This window comes from Fonsecaea erecta (genome assembly GCF_001651985.1).
Source record: "Fonsecaea erecta strain CBS 125763 chromosome Unknown Scaff22, whole genome shotgun sequence".
Taxonomy (NCBI): Eukaryota; Fungi; Ascomycota; class Eurotiomycetes; order Chaetothyriales; family Herpotrichiellaceae; genus Fonsecaea; species Fonsecaea erecta.
The window spans coordinates 26,359-51,134 of record NW_017387265.1 but is presented as its reverse complement, the minus strand read 5'-3'; the positions used below and the strand labels follow the sequence as shown (position 1 = coordinate 51,134).

At 51.0% G+C, this 24,776-nt stretch overlaps 6 protein-coding genes across 6 annotated transcripts; 3 read left to right on the top strand and 3 right to left on the bottom strand.

Annotated features, from left to right (window-relative positions):
* Nucleotides 1-749: 749 nt before the first annotated feature.
* On the top strand, nt 750-1,484 carry AYL99_12013 (hypothetical protein; the record flags this gene model as incomplete). The annotated part of the gene is made up of 2 exons (XM_018843517.1): nt 750-817; nt 962-1,484. The coding sequence occupies 2 exons, from the start codon at nt 750-752 to the stop codon at nt 1,482-1,484; spliced, it is 591 nt and encodes a 196-aa protein (XP_018687161.1).
* A 23-nt stretch (nt 1,485-1,507) lies between these two features.
* On the top strand, nt 1,508-2,092 carry AYL99_12012 (hypothetical protein; the record flags this gene model as incomplete). The annotated part of the gene is made up of 1 exon (XM_018843516.1): nt 1,508-2,092. One exon carries the CDS (start codon nt 1,508-1,510, stop codon nt 2,090-2,092), a length of 585 nt encoding a protein of 194 aa, XP_018687160.1.
* A 12,119-nt stretch (nt 2,093-14,211) lies between these two features.
* On the top strand, nt 14,212-14,481 carry AYL99_12011 (hypothetical protein; the record flags this gene model as incomplete). Its single annotated transcript, XM_018843515.1, has 2 exons — nt 14,212-14,290; nt 14,360-14,481. The coding sequence occupies 2 exons, from the start codon at nt 14,212-14,214 to the stop codon at nt 14,479-14,481; spliced, it is 201 nt and encodes a 66-aa protein (XP_018687159.1).
* A 2,006-nt stretch (nt 14,482-16,487) lies between these two features.
* AYL99_12010 (hypothetical protein) lies at nt 16,488-19,383 on the bottom strand (the record flags this gene model as incomplete). Its single annotated transcript, XM_018843514.1, has 2 exons — nt 16,488-18,158; nt 18,265-19,383. The coding sequence occupies 2 exons, from the start codon at nt 19,381-19,383 to the stop codon at nt 16,488-16,490; spliced, it is 2,790 nt and encodes a 929-aa protein (XP_018687158.1).
* A 464-nt stretch (nt 19,384-19,847) lies between these two features.
* On the bottom strand, nt 19,848-20,795 carry AYL99_12009 (hypothetical protein; the record flags this gene model as incomplete). Its single annotated transcript, XM_018843513.1, has 1 exon — nt 19,848-20,795. The coding sequence occupies one exon, from the start codon at nt 20,793-20,795 to the stop codon at nt 19,848-19,850; it is 948 nt and encodes a 315-aa protein (XP_018687157.1).
* A 2,409-nt stretch (nt 20,796-23,204) lies between these two features.
* AYL99_12008 (hypothetical protein) lies at nt 23,205-23,930 on the bottom strand (the record flags this gene model as incomplete). The annotated part of the gene is made up of 3 exons (XM_018843512.1): nt 23,205-23,492; nt 23,599-23,800; nt 23,842-23,930. The coding sequence occupies 3 exons, from the start codon at nt 23,928-23,930 to the stop codon at nt 23,205-23,207; spliced, it is 579 nt and encodes a 192-aa protein (XP_018687156.1).
* Nucleotides 23,931-24,776: the final 846 nt, after the last annotated feature.

The window sequence follows — 24,776 nt, the reverse complement described above, 5'->3', positions numbered from 1 at the left end:
GACGATCGTCGAGTCCGATCTCATTCTTTTTTGTTTCGTTAACTGCTTTCTATGTTGCATTCTTGTCATCCTGCGGGAATATGGTGTCGTCCATGGGCCCTGTCACTGTTCCCAGTTCTCTGTGTCTCCATATCAACTTTGTGACACGACCCGCTCAGGGAATATGCGCCCACTTCGCGCTGCTTCACCTCATCCCCGCTCTTTTTTTGTTTGAACTCCAACTTCCTGCGCCCCCTTTTCTAAGTTCCTCTCGTGCTCTTCCGATCTCTTCTCATCGCCTTTGCTTCATCAGCGTCATTCCCCAAACCCGGCTTCGAAATAGGCGCAAGGACCTTCCACCTCTGACCACGGCCTCTCAAAGTCGCAACGGTTGACTCGAAGGATAGGCTCGTCTCTCTCCGAAACACCATCGCGAGCCATAGAGGGGGCCCTCAGCTCGATCGAACGACCAACATTGCACGCGAAACGTTGAATCAGACGAGCTCGTCGTCAGGCCGGAGTTGCTGGCTCAATAAGCAGAGAGCAACAACGGTCCTGGCCCCAACCCTGACGCTACCTACAAGTTCATCATGTGGGCTCTCCCGCGGCCGACGGCTTCGGAAGGCCATGATGGAGGCCTCATCTCGTCTACGCCGCATGCTTCCCACGAGCCATACCCTCTCCACTTCATGCCCGGCTCGCGTGGCTCCTGAAAGCCCGTCTCCTACACTCATTTCGGGTCCGAGGGCCTCTCCAGCACGCTCAGGGTAATGGGGCTCTGGGATCTCCACCTTGCGCAAAAGCACCGGTACTTTGCCAAGATCGCGCTCGAGGACAGGTTTATCGAATGCAGCTCCTTCTACCCCGATGTGCTGCCCGGCAGCCTCGACACCGCCGCCACACCCTGAGGCCGATCGAGTTTTCACGCAATAACGACGAGTTCATCACGGCTCATCTCTCGCGACTACCTCCTCTTCTAAAGCCTAGTCCAAGAGTGCGTCAGCGCCGTCAGTCCTACGCACACGTCTATCTATGGAGACAGCGTCATAATCGCGGCCAATAGGCCCGACGAGCGGGCTCGACACCGGGACGCTGTCCACTCTAAACTGTGCGACGAGGGTTTCTGCGCCCGGGGAGTGATCGTCGAAGAGGCCCCCGTGATTCCCGACGTGTGCGGCTTCCAGCTGGGGCACCGCAAGCTCAGCCCGATATACCTATACGAATCCATCCTCCGGCTGAACCCCAATTCTGGGAAGGAAATGGCCAATTACGTCGCGATCGTGGATCACCTGTGGCAGAAGTGGGCCGACCAGAAGGGCCTCATCGAACATCGACGGCGGGACGTCGTCGAGATGCTCGGGAGGCACGCGGACAGCAGCAGCAGCGGCAGTGGCGGCGACTGGCCCGACGACCCTGGATTCTTATCGCGTTTAGCTCTGTCAGGAGGGATGTCAACAAGATTATGGCCGAGGCCGACCTACAAGGACCCCAGGTCGCGCTCCTAATCACTTGCGTCGCCCACGGCCAGATGGCCTTCCTAGCCTTCAGTCTCCCAGCCGTGCCGCAGGAGTCCAAAAAGATCGACACTATGCTCAAGGCGGCCCCTTTGGGCGTGGCCCCTTTCGGCGTCGCCATCGAGCGGCTGAGCGAGGACCAGCTCGAGTGGTCGGACGTGGCGAAGGAGCTCTCCGCGGCTCGCTGGGCGATCTCTCTCATCCCTGGCCCGCCCGGGACGGAGATGACCACATACTGGGCTTCCCGCAGCCTCGCGCCCGATTTTTGGAATAGTAGGAGGCTGCTGGCAGATCCGGTCATTGACTCAGCCATCCGCGCCATGCCGCAGCCCAGGCTCCTGCAGAACGCGGCTGGCCTGGATCTGGATACGGACATGGTCCGGCTCCTCGTCCCGGCCCGCACGGGCGACGACGCAGGTGCTGCCTCCTTCAAGCACCGCGTGGCCGACGCCTTCAAGGTTCGCGATCTGCTCTCCCAGGAGACTATGAGTTGCGCGTACCCTTTCGTCCCCTACGCTCCGAGTCACCCTGTGGAGGTGCTCGGAGCGGGCTTGTACGTCAATCTCGACGACGACTGGATTCCGGTAGGGAGGTCTTAGAGCAAGGTGTGTTAGAACGATGTGGGCATCATGGCTTCGATGTTACCCATCGGGAACGGGGATGAGGGACAGGTTTGATGGCGCGATGATAAGTCAGATGCGGTTGAGGGGGTGCGAGGGATTTGGGCACTGTTAGAGTCAGCCGACCAACGGGACGGATGATGAGGCATGAGACGAGAGATAGAAAGAGACAAGGGAGGGAGAGAGAGAGAGAGATGAGGAGGGGGACATGAGCTAATTCTGGTGGGACCCGGCCTACATCGTTTTGGTTTTGTACGTTTACTGGAACTTGATTTGGTGAGTTGTAACTCTCTGCTGTGGATAGCGTACCAGAGCCCTGTTGATGTCCAACCAAAGACAATAGATAGCTTTGGCGTCAACAAGTGAGCAGATCACGGGGCTGGAGTAAGGCTCCATGCCCATATAGTAAATATATACTTGGCTTGCTTGCTTGCTTGCTTGACTGTTTGTCTACTTGCTTGCTTTCTTAGCTACTTGTCTGCTTGCTTGCATGCTTGTCATGACCCTCTTCCCCCCCCCCCTCTTCTCTTCAAGCTTCAGGCATGTTCCCTTCGCCAAACTATCGCCTGAGTCGTCTTTCCTTTCCCCAGGCTAGACTATATGCTCACCCGCGGACTCGGGCTTGTCATGATATGACTCCCCTCTCTATCTACCTGCTACTGCCGAGAGGTGTCCGCTTTCAGGTCCATTTCCACCCTAGCCCAGTATGTCCCCCCGACTCAGTGGTCGCTAGCGGCAGAAAATATTGCTCTACTTCCCAAAAATAGGCAGACGGGTGCGGCTTTATACAAGGCTGCGCTCGCGCGATTGCGGAGACAGCCACCTACCCAAAACGGAAGGCACACGATCCTTATCGAGCCGGCCCTGGTTCATAGCCCTAGACACCTGCGCCTACAGGGATGGCCCAGTTTTGTGTGCAGCTTTAGCTTGATAGTGCGATAATTCTGTAATATCCCAAGTGTAAGGCAAGCTCCTGGGTCTCAAGCCCCGGCAACCGGCGAACGAGGGAGAAAGGGAGGGATCGAGGCGGCCATGGTTTGCAGCAACTACAATATACAAAAATGGCGCTGGTGGCTGGGGCCTCTCTTTTTCTTTTCTTGACCACTTTACTTGCAGCCTAAGCGTCTCATTCTCCTCCGGACGCCCCTGCCTAATTCTCCGTCCCTGACACCATTGTGAAGCATCACCACGCTTCCGTCTCGCACCCGCATTCACAGACTGGGATATAGTAAGTTTCAGCCGTCCAGGCCAGGCCAGCCCGGCACCGAGCAACTTCCTTGACACCCGGTTGCTGACATTCTCACTGGTAGCCTGCCGCACGACCGCAGGCACACCAACATCCATGGCCGAGACACGGCAGTCCAAGGTGGCTACGGGAGCGGAAAAGATCCTTTCTGGCCTCCTTATGGCCAAGGCGGGCGAGTTTCTTCAAGGCACGGCCTAACAGCCCGTGGTGGTCTCCTTCCTCGACATTCTTGGCGGCTGGCTTGCCACGATCGAAGGCCGTGGCCTCATTTTCTACCGCTCCTGCTCCTATCTCTTCGTCAACAACGTTCTTTGGGTCGCTTTCCAGGTCGTCCCCATCCCGTTTACGCTAGCTTGCAAGATCCTTTCATGGATAAGTCTACTCCCGGCACAGACCGTGAACAGTAAAATACGCTGTAGGGCGGCGTTTTCACCGCGTGACTCCCTAAGGCGACCTGCTAAGCGTGGCGAAAAGACTGAAGGTGAAAAAAGACGGGCACGGGCACTACGCACTGCGTACTGGCGCTACACACTACGCACTGATACTACGCACGAGACACTAGTAGTAGTGGTGGTAGTGGTAGTGGTAGTGGTAGTGGTAGTGATAGTGACGCTTTGAAAATCGCTGTCCGTATTCTCACCTTATTGGCCAAAGGCCAACTGGCACGTGACGTTAGAAAAAACAGCCAATCGGATCTCAATATTCTTCCGCACCAATTAAATCCACGGCTTCTTTGACGAAGTTGCCCTGTAATACTGTTTTCGCTTCGCTCAACAGGATCATCTGCCAGCTCCCCGGGTTTGTCGTCGCGATTATCTGGTTCGTCCTGACGAGCGGGCGCGCCTCTTTATCCACGTGGGCTATCGTTTGTTTCTTGAAAAGTAACTGTCCGCTTCACGCGGGACGGTACTCGCCTCATCCCTTCTAGCTACTCTCGGGAGCATCTACTTTCGGGAGCATCTATGAATTCATCGAGGTCAACATGACCATGTCATGTTTTTATTTGTATTTACTGCTACAGTGGGAAATCCTGTCGGATCTGGGGCCATTGGCATCGCATTGTTCTACCTCGCTGCTTCTTTTATACTTTCTCACGAGACTTGAAATTCAAGTTTGGGTTGGCGGGCAACATCGCACAGGCCGTGTTTGGCTGCCCATCACAATATGAATCACCATCGCACTCTTCCACCTGTGTACTTCGTGTTTTTTCTTCTTTTCTACATTTTACCTCAGGAAATCACAATACCTAGTACAATGTAACCTCTTTCGTGATGAAAATTTTCCCTCGGCCTCATCGATGTCGAAATTTTCGTCCCGGTGTAGCCTCGGCCAGGCAGGACAAGAGAGCGACGAAAACGGAAGCTGGGAAGCAGAAGCTGGTCGCCTGAAGAGACGTGCGTGCGTCAAAGCTGCTGCAGATCTGCTCTTGCACATCCCAACCCGTGAAGCCGAGGCGTAAAAGAAGCGTGGAAAAACTCGAGAGACTGAGAGGCTGCGGGGAGGGGGATACCGGCGCAAGCGGCAGCCGTTGGAAGAGAAATGTCGATCGAGTAGCATCAAGTAAGCAAGGAGAGTTACTGTGGGACTACTATGGTTGTATTCTCAGTTTTCTGTGTGACCAGAAAAGATCTACCTAGTGGTCGCGTGCTAGCGCGCTAGCGCGTCCTGCGGCAGGCAGTGGCGCAGTGTCACTCAGTCGGCTAACCTTCCCATTAGGGTTAGGGCAACACCTTCCCCTCACACCTTCCCATTAGCGTAATGTGTGGACTCGTGTCCTTGGATGGAGTAAAGGACACATTGACCAAGGGAGGCGGGCATGGTGGTAGTGTCGCTCTGAGGCCCGGCGCACAAGCCGCCTGAGCAAGGACAGAGGAACGGGAAGCGTAGGCGTAACCACGCGGGCAAACCATATTGGTTCCCATGGCAGACCGGAAACCAGTCCGTTAAGAGCAAGAACATAACCATGAGCACCGTCATAACAATCGTTTTGAAGAAGGAGGAAGTCCTCTGGTGGTTCCAAGGGACTGGCCCGGGCCTCTCGCCGGCTGCCTCCGGGTCAGGCAAGGCCAGCATAGAGAATTCGCGGTATTAGCAAGCTCGGTCAGAGGTGACCCAGCCCATTTCGGCCACTCTATGTCGTTCTGCAGGTTGCACCATCGGGTCGCGGGGAGACGTGAAAGCAGGCACGGTGGAATCGGGAGGCCGAGGTGGATGTAGATGCTTCCTTCTGCTTCTTGGAACGTCCGGGCACGGGAAGAGCCCCGGTAGGCTTCTGTGTCAGGAAGAAGAAGCAGAAAATCGGTGTTGGGGTCACGCGTCCTCTGATGTGGGTGCGGAGAGGGAGACAGCCGAGAAGCTCGGCAGGGCCGGGAACGGCTCTATCTTATTTAATATACGGAGGCTTTGCGGCCCTGGTCGCCTTCTCTTCGGGCGTAGTACTCCCCCTTCCCATACACCCCAGCAGGGGCTGAGGTAATCGATGAAAACCGGCTTTCGCTCGCCCGACAAGTCGTGGAACCCGCCGTCTTTGCCACCAGAGAGCATCCTGTCATCACTCCCTGAGTTCGGCAGCCGATCCCGAACATGCGAAGTCATAGGATGTACCACTAGATAAGACTCAAATCCCCAGTTTCATTAGGCCCGGTCTCGCCCACGTATGAGTGTGCGCTATGTTTGTAACCCTTGGACCGCCGATTGCTTTATGCAACCGAATAAGAGCAATGAAAATCACCCGTTTCGTATATTCACCGCCCGGCGTAACTATCGCCCTAACCCTATTGGGAAGGTTAGCCGACTGAGTGACACTGCGCCACTGCCTGCCCCAGGACGCGCTAGCGCGCTAGCGTGCAACTACTAGATAGATCTTTTCTGGTCACACAGAAAACTGAGAATACAACCAAGTAGTCCCACAGAAGGATGCGTCGAGCTCTCGCACGCGTACGGTATTATCTTCCGGGACGGAGGACAGAGCAGGGCAAGGAAGGACAGGGAAGGGCAGAGTAGGGTGGGAAATGTGGCGAGTGTTAGACAGGACAGACGAGGGAAGAGAATGGCCTTTTAGCACGGCTTGAACAGCCTATAGCTCGCTCTGCGAGAGAACTTGTATCTGTACCAGGCCTGTTCTACATACTGCCATGCTGCAGCAATTAGGCGCCCGTTTCGCATGTAGATGCCTCCATATCATCACGCCATGTCAGACCACTTCGGGTTCGGCGTAATAGATGGTACATACCCGTATCAACAAAGAGGGCCTAATGATTTATTACGGGTACGCAGCGTCATAATGTCATACATCATACAACAAGGAAAAATTCATTCTCCTTCTCCCTCTCCCGTACCCCTTACCCCTTCCCTTACCCCTAAGAAGCGTACCGTCCGTACATCGTTATCACAAACAGTGCAGAAGAGCACGTGACTGGTAGGGGAGAAGTATGCTCCTGCGCCACCGTACCTCAGGAGGAAGGGGGGAGTAAAAGGACTCCTCGGACGACCCCAAGCCGTTTCAGGTTTGCCAAGCCCAGACAAGAAAGGCACGCTTGCCGCACCTAGGAAGCTTTTTCTCTTAAGCTTTGAGTCTTGTCACTACTGTACGTAAAGGATACTGTCACCCGGAAAGCAGGGCTGTTACAATGACTGTTACAATACGCTTCCCGGCCGACAACACCCCATGGGGTGAACGGCCCCCAATGCCAAGGCGGCCCCAATGCCAAGGCGACCCCCAATGCCAAGGCGGACCCTAATACCAAGGCGGACCCCAATGCCAAGTCGGACCCCAATGCCAAGTCTGCCCCCAATAGGTATACACAGAAAGAGATAAATAGGACCTCTATTCTCGCACTACTGGAGAGACCCTCAATAGTGCGAGAAGTCGATGTCTTAAGGATAGCTTTATACAATACAGATACGTGTTCAACCCTCTGACTCTTCGTCTAACGATCCCACCCCAAGGCTCTCTGACAATTTCCTCTTTGGCGCTCCCGATAAGGCTAAACTAGTATAGATAGCCTCTCTAACGAAAATTGCCGTTCATATCCGATACGATTATAGATAGAGAGGTGTTTGGCGATTAATTTATAATGAAGTGGCGGGTCACAAGTGATATTGTCGACTTGGTTAGATCTCTACTCTCGCTGTCAGAGATAGACTTTTTATACAACCAAGGCGTGGTACCCAAGGGAAGGTCTACTGGCAGAATAGCCTCGTAGACATGAGGCAAGGATAAGTGAGGTCATAGAAAATCAGGAAATGGAAAGTGTAATATAATATAGTAAGTAGATTATCATATTACTCTATTAGAACGGTAGCTAAGCTAGTATAGTCATATGACTACATAGGTGATATATCAATTGGGTCTTTACTTAGCGTAAAGGATAGTTATGCCCAAGACCCTCTATCTCTACTAGTTTACTATCCTACATACTCCTATAGACCTTTCTATTAAACTACACTAGACTATATATATAGGCGTCCTAGACCTAATTTATATGGTTACATAGTGTCACAAACGCAGTAGAAGAGCACGTGACTCGTAGGGGAGAAGTATCCCTATACGCCACTATAGCTCAAGTGGAAGAGCGGAGTAAAGGGACCGCTAGGACGGCCCTAAGCTAATTAGGCTTACTAGGCCTATAGGAGAAAAGGTACGCTTCCCACAAACGGAAAGCTTCCTTCTCTCAAGCTTTAAGTCTTGTTAATACGATACGTAAAGGATACTTATTACCACGGATTCTATCTATCGCTGAGTACTGCCTATCTTCACTAAGGTATCCTTAACACATGGGTAATCTAAGTAATTCAGTATTTATATAATACTATTCTAGGTTACCTATTATAATAGGAGAGAATTAGGCTGAGAACTAGAGGGCGCTAAGCCTAAAAATTTAGCTATTTAATGCATAGGAAGGTAGTCTCGCGCTTTGATTGGCTAGTACACCCTGGGCTTGGCTGGGACCCCTTCTACTTTTTCTCTTTATACTGTCGGCAAGATAGGTAACTTACATAATCAAACAACTAGCTTATATATAATAGATTGTTCTATAGAGTTATATATTATATATTTGTCACCCGGGAAGTAGGGCTGTTACAATGACTATTATAATACGCTTCCCGGCCGACAATACCCGATAGGGCGAATAGTCTCTATTAGGCGTTTAGTCCCTATAGGGCGAAAAGGGTATTTAGCCCCTATAGGGCGAATAGTCCCTATAGGGCTAATAGCTCCTAATACTAAGTTAGCCCCTATAAGGTATATATAGAAAGAGATAAATAGGACCTCTATTCTCGCACTACTAGAGAGGCTCTTAATAGTGCGAGAAGTCAATATCTTAAGGATAGCTTTATATAATATAGATATATATTTAATCCTCTAACTCTTCGTCTAACGATCCTACCCTAAGGCTCTCTAACACGAAGATCAGTGGAACTGGTAGTAGGCTGATATCTAGGGCTACTTCTGTATCTAATCTATCGTACCTTAACTATTCCGACTATTTAGTAGGCTATATCTACTATGTATGTGTAAGACTGACATTATGACTAGCTGGGAATTTCGTTATAGTTTACAAAATCTACTGACGACTATTACTCTTTCCTAGGTGTAATACCTATTATATATATATATTTTAGATTTATTATCTTAAGCAAAAATATTCGATAAATTAGTTTTAGTTTTTAAGTTATGATACTTTCCGTAGCTAGTATACGCCTCCGGCTTATAGCGTCTATCGTCCTTATAGTCCTTATTATATCTTTTGCCTCTTTTCGAATACTTAATCTAGAACCTTATGACCTTTTTAACCTTTAAGAAAGTTTTCCTACGGTTCTTAAAGGCTCGCAAATGATATCTACCTTTATATCGGGAAACCCCGAGTTTACCTATAGTATTTATAATAAGACCTTGGGTTTCTAAAAGATTTATACGATCTCTCTTTCAGAACGGATAGATAAGTAAGATACCTTTACTATATAAGTAGCTTTCTCTAAAATCTTATATACTCTTATGGACGGAGTATATGGCGATAAGGTCCTTATAAAAGCGTTATTATATATATATCTACCTTATATACTCGCTTCTGGACGATTACTAACACTAGTAGATAATAAGTTAGAAAGCGAATATTATTAGATATTAGCGTATATATATTAATATATACTAGAAGATAGTGTATAAAGGAGTGTCTATCGCCTTAGTTTTCGAGGACGATACCGACTAGGACGTAGTATTGAAGTACTAACTCGTATAGTTCGCTAGAGGCTTAAGGTTCCTTATAGAAACTATAGTACGAGATATACTATACTCTCCATATAGCGACGACTAGGATATACTTTAGATTAGCTATTACGGTATCTAGGTACTACTAGATAATAACCGTTAATTCTTCGTCATCCCTAGCGACTCTACTATACTACTATCTTAATTATATAAAGATAATATAGTAAAGCTAGATATGAGCTACTAGCGGACTACTCCCAATAGTAGCGAACGAATAAGAATAGTGTTCCGTTTAGAAGGCGTAGTATATACCGCTATATACGCTATATCCTAGAAAGGAGTACGTAAAGCTATCTACTATTTGTCAATAGTCCCTTATAACGCTCCTATCGACTAGGGACTTACTAATCTCTATAAGAATAAGGAATATAATTTTAAGTGTATATCTTCGTGGCCTTAGATAGTAGGTGTCTCACGATCTACATCAGCTACTACTAAATGGAGCGATATCGATTCCCCTTCCGACTTAGAGATAGTTAAGGACGGATAATCTTATCATCTTATGTACCTAGTACGATAAAACCTATAGCGATAGCTTAATGATACGATAGTCTTTGAAAGTTAATATCCTAATATTATACTACTAATAGAGATCAATAATATTAGTAAGGCGATAGAGTACGCTAAGATTCTAGCATTAGGAAAAGTACCTAAGGAATAGTGAAATAGAAAAAAGATATAGAAATTCTTACGTAATAGCTTCTATAAACTTAGTAAATAATAAATCTACTAGCGCTATACCCCGAGATAAAGAATCTTTCCGCGTACTTTTGGGGTAGAAACCGGTTTTGAAACCGCGTATAAGTATAATCGACTAAAGATAGGTCGAATAATATAATCGTTCTAGGTCCTGGAAAAGATTTAGGCTCTATTAACGATAATATAAAGTTCTCTTCTAAGGGACTATAGACTCCTACTAAGGTTTAAATAGTAATATTAGGTTCTAACTATCTAGTTGAGGATTCTAAGAAAGATAATAAAAGTATTCGAATTGATTAGCGCTTACTAAACGACTAAGGTATAAAGTAAGATCTAATAAATCATTTATAAGCTTATTAGTAACCGAGTATAGTAGTCTCTTATATAAGGAGGTTTAATCTATACTCTTGGATTCTTAAACTCTCTCCCATTATATTCTGGAGAATATCTACTAGTAGTGATAAGATAGTCTAGTATACCCTTAACTCCGGCTAGACCCCCTATCTATTAGGGATAAGGACCGAGAAAAGACTCTAAGGGGCTTTAGAGAGCTTTGAATATATAGAGAANTATACACAGAAAGAGATAAATAGGACCTCTATTCTCGCACTGCTGGAGAGACCCTCAACAGTGCGAGAAGTCGATGTCTCAAGGATAGCTTTATACAATACAGATACGTGTTCAACCCTCTGACTCTTCGTCTAACGATCCCACCCCAAGGCTCTCTGACAGATACTTATTACCACGGAATCTATCTATCGCTGAGTACTGCCTATCTTCAATAAGGCATCCTTGACTGGTGCTTTCTGGTCGCTAGTAAGTCGGTGCCTGAAGTCGGCATCCGAGCGAGTACCGTCTTGTGCTGCATTCCAACGTACATATCTTACCCAGTGTAAAAACCACACAATTATGGAGAAATTCCCCAGGCACCAGTTTCTACTCGCTCGCCGGCTCCAGTTCTTTCTGACAATTGTAGGAGATGCTATGGCTTTTTCTTTTTCAATGGTGCCGCAGTTGCATGAATTCTTCACTGCGACTCGTCGCGCTGGAACGGCCTATGTGGCACTGTTCGGGGTTGCCGTGGGTGTTTCCCGTTGCGAGTTAACGGTGAAGCCTTCTCTTCTGTTTAGTTTCTCCAGCTTGGGGTCTGGAGGGGTGCAGGGTTGGTGTTGGAGGGGTGGGTGGGGCAAAATAGAATGTTGTACTGGAGCTTGCGCTCCTGATGTTAGGGGGCAAAAAGGTCCTGCAGCCTAGTCCTCTTTCCATGTGATGTCTGAATGGTCTCGCAATCTCTTCCTCGCCAGAATTCGGCCAATGTCTACCATACGAGGTGTACATGGACGCAGGTGAAACCATGGGCGAAGCCGGCCAAACTCCTCCAGGCTTCTCCATGTCTCCCATATAGATTGCCGTTGGTGCGCGCATTCCTTTTATTTTCGCCTTACATCTTCTGCAACCTTTCCTTCTTTCGCTGCACCCGAAGCATAAGCAAGCATGCACCAGTCAACAAGGCCTCTGTCAGCGACGACGGCATCATGTCAGTTAGCTCGTGACGTTTGCTACACCTCGAGCTCCTACAACTCCTTATTTTTATGCTAAGACGAAATAATGAGCAACCTCAGCGACCACCGTGAAGTGAATTGCTATCTGGTCGTCGCGAGAAACGACTGACGGTAATGACTAATCAGGCGAGAGCATTGCATCGACATCCCCTGCGTCGGTTGGGCATAAATCACGCCAATTTAGACATGAATATCACCCTTTACGCCTCCCCACGTCCTCCCATCTTAACACTCATAATCTCATCCGTCGCGACTGCGAGCCTCATTTGGAAGACCGCGCCGCCAGCGCCGTCATTTTCAGTGCTAAGGGAGGGTGGCATCGGGCGGTCGCATCTTGTTAAAGCACTGTACTTTGTGTATTCTCTGGACGGTGAATTACATCATGTCAAGCTCGTGATTGAGATAGGGGGACATACAATAGAGTGTGCGCGCCTTTTGCAAGACCACATCTGTGTATTTTGGTGAGGATACACGGCAGTATCATTCAGGTTTTTGGCATTCGAACTGGCGTTTCCCGGCGTGGATATAGTGGGGCCAACACCAACGCGACTTCACCCTTTTCTTCGCTGAAGGCTTGGGAGAGGGGGCGATGTTAGATCCAAGAAAAGTCAGGCACTTAGCCACCCAAGTGTTCGGTGAGGGAATTAAAAACCGCAGGCTGTTGGACAGAGCCTCATTTGCCCGTTCTATCATGACCGGCCCGACCAAACTGCGGCTTAGGCTTAGGTAGGTGGCTTCCTGTCCGTCAAGTGCAGGAGTGAGGCCCTCATCGGTCTGGAAAGTAGACGCCAGCTGGACGAATGGCTATCCGTCTCCTCTCTTCTAATCCCCTCTACCTCAGAGATCGGACCGGCTGGCTGTATGGCGCCTCCTATAAACATGGCTGCGGAGCCCTAAAGTAATGCTCAGAGCCGAGCAACTCACCGAAACGCCTCGATGAGTCCCAGCATGAAATGTGTTTAGGAGATGGCCGCCTGATGAGTGGCCGGCCATGCCGAATGGCTCACGTACGACGCCGTAACGTCCCCTGAAAAGATGCACTTTCTATCTAGATTATCTTTGCCGCCTTTTCGCCTGTTCTGTTGCCTTATATAGGTTGCATCGCACTCCAAGACAAGGCTTTGGTAAACATGAAAAGGACCATGAGACTTGCCCACAGCTGCTGGCACGGCTCCTTATCGTCGTCACCTTCCCCGCCAGTCTCTCTTTCTCTTCTTCTCTGCTCAGGGCAAGGTTTGACAGTATCTCTTGCTGATACCGACCGGCAGTATGACCTCGGTGTCCCATTGTGCGACCCGTAACGCAGGCAAGCTTAATGCTGATGATGAGTCCGGTTATAAGCTCGAGTCACTCGCCGTGACAGGCTTCTGACGCTGGCGTGAGTACGCCTGATGATAATGACAATCAGTTTAATGATGTCACGTCTGTAGTCGAGATCATAGGCAAAAACTTCAAGCCTAGGCAGCGCCCCGTGACCCTTCCCTCGCACACGGACAACCCCGTTAATGACTTTATAACCCTAAAAATCTGCCGATACCGTGGGATTTACTGTGCCCCATATGCTAGCCAACAGGTACGTTGAGACTGGCAGGTGCATGGCACCACAGACAGCCAATATCTCGCAAGTTCCTTTGCTGAGTCGTCCATTTCCCATTCGGCAAGGAGTCGTCTGAGCCGAGAGGATTCCATGGCTGATACGCTTACCTGCTATTTTCAGAGACCCGTACACGTCGTCTCACAGTCCAGCCCGCCGTTGCGGGGACGGTCTGGTACAGGGGGTCGCCGAGCGTTTTGGGAGCGTCGCGCGGAGCTGAAACACCCACGTCAGACAAAGCCAATCAACAGTGCCACATAAGGCCAGGCACAGGCGAAGAGAGATAAGCCAGTCGCCCGCAGCATTTGATTTAACTAAGGTAACATCGTCCATCGTCGAAGGTTGCTTCATGCGATAAGACGACGGTGGCGCGGCAAAATCCCATGGTTGTCGTCCCCTGTCAATGGACTTCCCCGTCCTTCGGTGTATTTCTTGTGCCGAGGTACCCGCGGCCTTACCTGTCTTGAGGCATCCCAAGGGGGATATAAAGCGAAACGCCACGCCGTCTTTTCGCTCTAGAGCTCAACCTATCCTCTTCTGTTCTGCAGCCCTTGACACTCTTCCTCCTCCTCTCCTCATCTTACCAGAAGCACACAACACCCATACTCTTCTCATCTCATCAGCGGCACTCGACAACCCTCATACCTTGCTTTTCCTCCCCGGAGCTCACATTTATCTTCTCCACGCCAATTTTTCCCACCACTTCGACGGCACAAATTTGACAAGATGAAGTTCACCGGCATTCTCGACCTATTCCTCACCGTTGGGGTCTACGTCGCCGCGGTTCCCCTGCCGGGGACCCAGGGTGATCTCACTTCCCGTGCTTGAACGGTACCATTTCCGTGAACAGCTTCGAGTCTGATACATGCCCCAGCGTCCCGAATCCCGCCATCCGTAGCGTCCATACGGAGGAAATCAACCTCGGGGACGGAGCCTCCGAGTCTAAGAGAGACTCGACAGGCCCTGATGGCGTATCCTGCTCCGCCGAGGAGGTAGCCACGGGAGTTTTCACGGCCACGGATTGAGCGTGGCCGCGTACAGTCACCCGCAGGCTTGGTCACACGCTCCCTCCGTCACTGCCTAGTGCACAAGAGCCTTGAGCTGCAGACGACTTAGCCCAACCGAGAATTGCAGTTTATTGTCTTCCATGTCTCCCGTCCCAAACCTCCTTGCTCTACTTTGGCTTGCAGGGCCGGGACGAAGAACAACATGCTTTGCTCGACTGGGATGGCGGCTCACTGTGACTTGCATGACGGCCGACGCGGACGATTCTCGCTCTCTGATTTCTTTTTCGTGGATGGACCAGCAGGGCGGCCGACGCGGGGGAAGGAATTTCATTACTTGCGCTCTCTCATCTTTGGACCTGTCAGGCAGATCGGCTCGACTTGGAACAACCTTTTTTCTATTCTCTCCGCTCGCTTGGACGCGAACATGTCAGGTTGAGCGGCCCATGTAGACTACTTTCATCCACTTTATCCCCTTCGCCTTGTCTGCTGATACATATCCTTACAGCCATATTTTGCCAGACCCATCCAAGCCCTTCTAAAATACGCTGTAGGGCGACATTTTCACCGCGTGACTCCCTAAGGCGACCTGCTAAGCGTGACGAAAAGACTGAAGGTGAAAAAAGACGGGCACTGGGTACTGGGTACTGGACACTGGCTGGTAATGGCAGTGCTGGTGGTATTGGTATTGGTAGAGGTAGAAGTAGAGGCAAGCGACTCCGTAGACAGACTCTACATAGAGAATTGATTCCCATACAATCTTGGTGGTGTTAGATTCTGCCTAACTTTAGGCGAAGTCGCAGGGGTTCGAAGGCGCTTTGAAAATCGCTGTCCGAGATATTCCCACCTTATTGGTCAAAGTTTAAGTCACACATGACGTTACAAAAAGTAGCCAATCGGATTTTGATACTCTTCCGTACCAATCAAATCCGCGGCTTCTTTGACGAGGCTGCCTGTAATACTGTTTTCGCTTCGCTCAACAGGACTATGGTGACCATGTCTGCGTTCCTGGGCGAATAGGTACATACGCTAGCCTCGCAAGCCACGAATATCGTAAAGTACGGCAGCCCGCTCCTTTTTATCCGTAAAGGTCACAACCGGAAGCCAATCCCGTTTCTATCTTGCCGCGCCTCCCTTGGTGAGGACTCCTCTCATTCATGCCACGACAATCTGACTAGTATTCATTTTCGGCCCCATGTGTGGGACTACTTGATTCTCATTCTTGGTTTTCTGTGTGGCCAGAAAATATCTATCTAGTAGTTGCACGCTAGCGCGCTAGCGCGTCCTGTGGCAGGCAGTGGCGCAGTGTCACCCATCGGCTGACCTTCCCAATAGGGTTAGGGCAACACCATGGGAGACTGAAACCATGGCTCCTCCTAAGTCTACCATCAAACTTGCCACGTGTCACTATCAGGAGCCTGGACCGGCTACGTTTCCCTGGGCTTCACCTGCCGGAGGATCGTCTTCATGATCCTGGATTTCTTTGGGAACCGCCCAGAAAGATGCCAGCACTTGGTATCAAGGCGTGACGCCCAACAGATTAAAAAGTACTTGTAAGAGTCTGGTCGTACCAGACATCGTTCCCGTAACCGATGAGTTCGTGCTTCTCGGAACTACCGTAGCGCGCGACTGGTCGGTCTCCCGTCTTAGTCATGTGGATAAGACTTTGCGAGACTGGGTACTGTGAGCTCGTTCGCGTATGTGTATGTCTTACCAGTACCATCCATATGTCTTCGGCGGTTCTGCGGCGGAGGACTGCCTCGCACACCTTTGGTTGACAAAGATAATGGAGCGTATTCCCTCATGCGAGCGGTGCACAGGTGTCATTGGCCTACACCTTATGAGTATTGAGTCTGAGTCTACTGGAGCCAAAGTGCATTGCAAAACGCGCGGTAGAATCTGCCAGAAAGATGGTAATGGTAGCCAAATGCAAAATGTTTTGACTCATCCAACTCCATCTATGTATGCCATAAATCGATGTGCGGAAGGCCTCTGCACTTAGCGAAGCACCCTTGCAAAACGACCACCACCTAAGTTAATCTCCTTAGCATTGTTAAAATTGTTTCTGACTCTCTTGTTGGCCTCTGTCGAATCTGTGGCTGCACGCTTCCTGGGCTGAAACGGCCGCAAAAGAAACAACGACTCGCGGTCGTTCAGCCCTTCACGCTGCTCGTTCTCATGATCGTCGTTAGTCGGCGCATTCGTTTGGGCCCCTCTGCGGGTGGAGTATGCTGCTTCAGGTCCTCTGTCTTCAACATCCCTCTCGGTCTCTGCCGTCTCGATTTGTATGTTGGCTTCTTCGTCTCCAATATCCCTCCCGGTCTCATCCTCGGGACCGCTGTGGTCGTGGGTGTCGGGTGGTACTTCAGGGTCTTCGTCTCCATCCAGTCGCTCCGTCTCTGCCTCGGAATCCTCGCCCTCTGCGCTCTGAATTGCATTTGTCAGTTCCTTGGTCAACTGCTGTGATGACGAAAACCTTTCTGCCTTGGTCGAGCACCTGGTCTGTGGGAATGGAGTGAAACCCAAGGTCCGGTTGGTAATTCCAGGTTGTAGCCTAGGATTCGGGCGCGGCTTGGCGAATGCGCTCGTGGGTGCCCGACGCGCTGGGAGCGTCTTCCTCCAGTGAAATTGAAGTTCGCCCCAGTCCCAGATGGCGCTGAAATCGTGAGGTGCCGGCTGGTCTACCACTTGCTTGACGGTCCGAGCCGTCGCCTCGTCGCCAAAAACGGGCGTGCAGGTCGCGGAAGGTAGTGCGTCTTCCCCTGCGAGCCCTTGGCAAGGTGTGACAGGTAGCTCCGCTGGGCAAGAGAGCTTGGGCGTCACCGGTACGTCATCCTCCAGAGCTCTGCCGTCAGGATGTATACCTAGAGCTGTCGGGGTGATGGTGCTAGCACTATCAGACAGCTCATCATCAGACTCCATCACACCATTGCGCCTGAACACTTCCTTCTTCGTCATTCGCTTCTCTTCCTCTGTAAAGGGTCCTGTTGTCCAAGGTAAAGACGGAGCGTTCGAGGAGCTGTCGCGTGTTGGGCTTTGGTCCAGGCTCAGCAGGTAATCCAGGCCTTTATCCACGCTCCACCGTGCCTTTGGATTCTCCAAAAGCATTCCTTTGAAAAAAACCCGCCATTCCTGAGGGCACTCCGTCTCTATGATTGGACCAACTTCTTCATTCATCCATAGCCGTACTTGGGAAGACGAGGCCGGCGACCAGTTCGATTGCTTCCGGAAGGGGTCGTACTCCGCAATCATACAAAACATCATGACGCCAGCAGAGAAGCTGTCGGCCTTCTCATTGTAAGGCTTGTTATCTAGGACCTCAGGCGCGCAGTACCAGGGCGACCCACACCTTCCCTTCACCATGCGGTTAGTAGACGCCACCATGCCATGATCAGTGTATTTGGCGACCCATCGGACACGCAGACGGCCCTCGGCGTAGTATTTTATGAGCTCCAGCATTACATTAGCAGGCTTGATGTCGCGATGCATTATCCCGTGGAAGTGTAAGTACTTTAAGCCACAAAGGAGCTGCTTGGCCATATCCAGCTTGTCGATAGGAAAGGGGAGACACTCGTCGTCAAGGCAGTATTTCTGGCGTTGTTCGATGATCCACGGTCTGTCATCAGCTCCGGGTTTGTAGGAGATGTCGTAGATTTGGTTGACGTGAGGCTAGCGAAAACACAATCGTATTAGCAGGGAGCCAGTCCAGAGCCGGAGCATCCGCACGAGGGACGCGAGCAAGAAAGATAGGAGAAGAAAGGACAGATATACTCACATGCGGGTGATTCATTACAAACTTGGCTTCTATTTCCAGCATTTCTCTATAATTCTGCTTCGACTGATCATCGTTGCCCGGTAGTCTGACCACTTTTGCGACAAGATCTGGTTTAGGGGGGTTGGATTGGTACTCTTGGGGATCTTCCTTTAGCATCTCGGCCTGTCGTTTCTGGATGGCGGTCTGCTCTGGCACGACTAGGTTGGAAACAGGATGACCGATGATTTTGACAGGATACACGTCTCTGAAAGCACCGTTCCCAATTTTGCTACCGTCTATCTGGTATACTGTGCCAGACAGACCTGTCCGTGTCTCGTATTCCATGACAGTCGGACCTGTCCGTGTCTCGTAGCCCGCACGCGACGGAGCCCGGGTGGAACCGCCAGTGGAGGTAAGACCAGGAAAGTATGCCTCGTCCATGCAATTCCCACGTTTATAAAAGGCATCGGTGTGTTTCTTGAAGACTCTCTGTTCCACCGCGTTGCGTGTAGGTGACCATATCCAAAAATTCAGACAGTCGGGGTCGTTATCGTTGAGGTATATTTTGGCCGGCCGGTCAAGCATCACGCTTTGACCTAAGTCTCGCCTGAGAGTGGTTGTCCCTATCTCGATGCGGATTGGGGGGTGTCGAGAATCTAATTCTGGGGTGATTCTTGGGGTAGGCTTCCTATTGGGGCCAGGCGCAAAGTCGATGCGAAACATCGAGCTGCTGATACCACTTTCGGCGTTTAGCGGATACAACATGTCGCGCAGCCTCTCGCCTTTTCTCCTTGAGCTCATTGTTTCTGCTCCGTGGCGCCAGCCGTCCTGCCGGGTTGGAAGCTTCAGAAAGGAATGACACAGGATGCGATCAAGAGAAATAGAGGCATGCATCTGTCCCCGCCACGGTTCTGGCTTCTCATCGTCAATCTCGGCGTCGGTCTCTTGCGACCCATCGCGGAGAGGCGGTTCCCAGACGTGCGCTTGATTCAGTTCGAGGAATTGTTCTGCCCACCGGCCCTCGATATGACCCATCAACACCGCAATGTCGCCGAGGCCTGGGGCCCCAGGTGATGTGCCTTCGACACACCTTGCGGGTTCCTCGCCGGTAGCGTCTTTCCCATATCCGAACAAATTCATTTTATTTTAGGCCTTGTCTAGGAGAGTCATGCAAGAAAGACTGCGGTGCGATCGAGATTAAGATAGGATGGTGGTTTTGGTTGTGGCTTGATCGTTTCAATAACTTGAAGAGTTGTTAAAGGAGAAATAGGAGGAGTGGGACTGGAAAAGAGCAAAAGAGCCTTAGAGATAGGGCGGACAGCTTGGCCGCTTTGATAGTCTGACTCTGTTGGCGGCTCGCTCGGGCCACTCAGGGCACCAGGGAAGGGAGGGGCGGATGGTGACAGGATGTGAGTGAAGGAAGAAATGAGACGATCCACCGACAGGGTATAACGGTAGGGTGTATAGCGGTTGGTGAAACGGCTAGTGAAACGGCAAACCGCTGCCAAGCCCGCACTTCTTAGCGTGTCTGGACATGGACGCGCTACGCCTCGGAGATTCACAGCCACGCCTTGCTTCTGGGAATCCTTCCGGCCATGCGCGACTCATCTTGTCATATTATCACGATCTTTGGAGCGAAGGTGGTAACCTCTGATAATGGGTTTCGTTCTCTCTTCGATAAGATACGCTTCCTTTTGCTTCTTCTGAATTCGTGTCGATTTTCTCGTTCCCTCAGATTGGTGCGGTGTGCTATTTGCTTTTGTCTTTGTTCCTACTCGCCCATTTGCAGGTCGCGCAAAGGGGACAGCCTTTTCGCTCAAGGTTGTCATGGTTGGTCCTTTACCCGAAGCAGATTCCACGAAGGCGCTTGTGTTCAGCTCGTCCTCCAGAGAAGCCTTCAGCCGCTTAGATGCTCTTGTGCTTCGCTGCTTTCTTTTCGTGTATTTGCTGTGACGCTTCTTCTGCACGCGGGTATTGGAGACTCCCGGGGAATCTGGCTGGGAAGCTGCCTTGGAGGGTAGAGAGGTGCGGTCGACCGAGCGTGGTTCGAGGGATATCGGCGGAGTCCGTGTAGGGGACGCAAGCGGCGAGTCGTCGTAATTGTAGCCTGACCGCTGGACCTCGTCTTCGCGGTCTCGCTGGAAATCGTGCTCCGCGTCCCAATACTCCTTCTCCGTATCAGGAATCTCGTGTTCCGCCTTCTTAAAGTCGTCGGGTTTCGCACCCAGGCCAAATAACAGTCCATCCAGAGCATCTGCCGTTTTGAATAGTGTTTGTAGCCCAGATTTTAGGATCAAATCTTCAAGCATTTTCAGTCGCGTGCCAATACGCACTCTATAGTATTCCGGTTGCTTGATTTTCTCTCGCCGTCTTCCTTCCACCTCCTGCTGGCTCATATTCCCCCACCAATTCTGTTCTATGAGCCACTGGCAATTGGTCTTGGAGCTATCTTCTTTCGCATCATGACTGCGGATGGGCGTTACATCCTGGAGTCGCTCCCAAATAGCGCTTTGCAAAGTCGGAGGAGTTTGAGGATTCGCGTTTGCTGACATCGCGAGTTTCTATGGCGCAGGACGGGGGCAAAGCTGCAAGGTGGAGGATAGGGTTGCAGACCGGCTGATCGCCGCCGTCGTTCGGGTCTTTCGGGTGGCAGGTCAGTCGAAGATGAATTGGCAGCAGGGCTGAAATAGTTTTCGCGGACGGTTTCGCAGTCGTATTTCGTAGTCGTGGTGAGTGAGGGTCGCTGCTTGATTGACAGAAAGATGCCACTTGTTGGGGAATGTGAAGATGAGGTTGGGAAAAAATTTGGTTGGGAAAAAATTTGGTACGAGGGTGACGGGTTCAGCAACCTAGCCGCCAGGCAAACGATAGTTCAGCCAATCCCGGCCACGCGTTTAATTAAAGGCTGCGCCCGCAGAGAATTGTCCAATCAGGTGCCCAACTCTGATGCGCCCGATCATCTTGGCACACCATGGCTTGGCTCTCGGAGTTTCGTTAGCCCGACGCCGAGATGCAGGGGCAGAAAACCTGATGCGAAACCTGGCCTCCTCGATTACGCACGGACCACAAGTCCTTTTTTCACTTACATGATCTCTATTTCCAATTATTCGTCACCTTTGTGAACTCCTCTAGAAGCTTGTCACAAGGCTCGCAAAATGACATTCCCGGCGATTCTTGGTGCCTCTGTAGCTCATCAACACAACCACAAAGTACGTAGCCCCCGAATTTTGTCTAGCGACAACCCTCTTTCTGACATCCTCTCTCTGTCACCCTCGCTCTGGCACCTGATACAGGCGTCGTCGTTTCTGCGCAAAAACATCCACTTAGTCTGCCTGGTCCCGCACCGTGCACTTAGTGTGTGTGAGCCAGCATGAGACTTATTATGCTAGAATTTGTGCAATGTAGATAGTAAGCCCGCAGGTTTCTATCACCACATCAGCATGCGCCTCAAACTTCTACTCCCTCATAAGACTCCCGTCCCCTGGCCGCGCTTTTCGGCTTCGCCTTCGACCGCTACCACGGCAAGCTCACTGTGTATGCTCATGGCAGATGGAGTCTTGAGACGATGCGTTAGGAGTTTGGTGGGAGGTAATACCCCTGATCGAGGCGGGTGATCAACCCTGGATGACCTCCCGGTTCAGGTGCACACGGGATTTCCAGTCCCACGGCAAAAGCAAGATGCCAACCACCCTGAAACCCGACGAGCGAGCGACTCAGCCCGAGCCGTGCGACCTCAGCCAGTGCTTTACCACCGCACGAACGTGCCTACATCCGGGTCATACCACGGCGGAAGCGAGTCCACTAGCTTGACGAATCTGTGCCGTCGGAGAACAAAGAAGTCTGGCGAATGTTCGACGTGACGCCGAGCAAGGAGTCTGTGGCCAGGGGCTATAGTTTGTGAGACACGGGAGCTGGCTGGGAGCGCTTGGAGAGGGAAAGAATTGAGTCCATCTGGCTGAGAATGTTCTCCGAGGTCAGTACTAACTTTGACGAGGACGAGTTTTACCATCCATGCAAGGAAAAGACAGCACTGGACGAAATTGTGGCAGACCCGGGCTATTCGCTTGCCCCAGTACCAGAAGGAGAGCAAGATGATGCGTGGAACGGGACTGTGGACAACCAGAACAGCTTGGAAGAGGGTAAGAGTTGTACAGATGCTCAGGACGACATGCAGAGCTACGTCCGAGACTACACCGAGGTCGCCTCGAATGATATGAAAGGGTTGGTGCAGAGACTGTGGGGGCAGTGATGACACAAATGAGAACATTTACATATTCAGCAGCATGAGGAGTTGTGCCCTTGACTCAGAGGCGATGGACCGGAAGCACGCGTTGGACGATGGCTCTTCGGGACGCCCTTGACGCGTTCTACGCGCCTTCAGGACCAACCAACCGGCTACGTCCTAGAGGCAACGTCCTGTTCAGGCAGGAATCGTCATAACGATGCATGGAATACATCACGGGTAACTGGGACGGTCAGAGAGACGTTCGCGAACACGCGCCAAATTCACATGACGTAGAAGACAATGAGGAATTTTCAGAAGCAGGAAACAATCGCTTGGACACCACCTAATTGTCCGGCACGCCCGCTCGCGTAAACATGAGGGTTGAAGGCTTCAACAGATGAAACCATGATTCTTACGAAACACACTCCGATGCAGAGCATAAGATACTGGACGAATCACCGGAAAGGACTTGTGCAAGACGCACCCAGACCCCGGACACCTGCAAATTCCGACTCCAATCCGTAATGGTGGCTGCAGAACCACCGCGTAGATTAAAAAAGCAAGACAAATGAAACCGTCATGTAGAGTTGATTACCGGTCCGCTTCTCCCTCCGCCCACAAGCTCATCGGCCTTCCATCGCCACTTCGCCCTCTCCATATAGTGCAGCTGCCTCAAAACCACCCAATAGGTCATCGTCATCATCGTCGTCGTCCACAGTGGCATGCTTGGTCCGCGTCAAGTCCCCAGGTCCTTTTCAAGGGGGGCGTTCTGGTCCAGCGCCCCAACATTGACGCTCGCCGGTTCAAAGGTCGGTGGCTGAGATGCTGGCACGTCCGGAATCGCTTCAACAGTCTTGTTGAAACCTGCATCACGGCGGAGTTGTTCGAGGATATCGAGATCGCTTGGGTTGGTCTGGGCGTCTTCTAGGGCTATATCGAAGGAGGACTCCAGGACAAGTGCGACGCTGGGTACCTGGATCGGCATGATCTCTTCCGCTAGTTGCTCCGTATTATACTTCGGTGTCTGCAGGAATTCTGGCCAATCGTCAACTCAAGGATCACGGGAGCTCGTGCTCTTGAAGATCCAGTCCTCGTGGAGGGGGTTAGCAGAGGAATTCCTTTTCCCAAACGATGGTGACTTCGTTGATGTCGTCTGGCCTGCCGTCGAGCCACGTGTCGACTGCGACGTAACCATCCTGTGCTTGTCTCCATTGGAAATACGTATCGACGATAGCTTCAATGCAGAACGGGGAGCCCTGCTTTTCTAGCTCATGAGCAACGTCGAGTTCTGCCGGTGAGTCATCCTCTTCGCGGGCACCTTCTTGCGAAGCGCTAGCATCTTTCTGCCTGCCTTTTATTTTGCGGCTTCTTACGCCTGGATAAGCTTCACGCCAGCGTCCTGGTATTTCTGGATGTCCTGAACCTCGCCAGGCTCAATCGAGTAGGCAAGACCAAGGTACATGTTATTTGGTAGGAAATCTCCTTTTTCTTTTTCTGCAGTCTCTTGTAGTTGTCTACCTGTCTGCGATAGACGAATGCGTTATTTTTCAGCAGCAGCGGTTGTTTCTGGGGTTCCTGAATGGCTATCTTGTACAGCTGTTTCAGTATGGCGAAGTTGAGCACTTTTGCTGGCCATCCGTACCAGTATTTTTGCATTTACCGTTCGGTGTATTCCAAGAGCTTGACTAGTTTCTGCTCTGTCTCGTCGACCACTTCAAAATTTTCGTTACTGAAAATAAATTCCTGCATCCCTTCACCTTCCAGGTGTGACTGCCGCGGGCGGATGTCGTCACTGGTAGCTTTGATAAGCACTTCAGTTGAAGACTTCTATTAGAGCCTTGAGAGTCCGGCGTGCTTTCTCGCCAACTTTGGGGCAGTCGACGTTAGGGTAGGTTGTGAAAGAAAAATGCCATGTTGCATTTCTTCACGGCCCCGGTCACCAATGGCATCGCAGTCTAGAGAGGAATGCTCTTGCGGGTGCTTGGGGCAAACATACATGCTCACGTCGGTGGATGTAGGATTCAAACGTGCCGTTGTGACCATGATGCCTGAACTTATGGGCCCTCCGCCAGAGCGCGAGTATCCTTTGTAGACGATTCGGAAGCGATTCTCATCGAATGGCCCATTGCTGCTCCGGACTAATTTACTGTCCGCCTTCAAGGAGCACGCCGGCAGCGGATGCACATATTCGTGAATGTCGAAAGAGGGAGCTTTTGCACAGCTGGCCGAACGTCTTTTTCGAATGGGCGCTTAAATCAAACTCGTCCAAAGAGGTGGTTTTGTAATGGTACAGGCTTCTCGCCTGAAC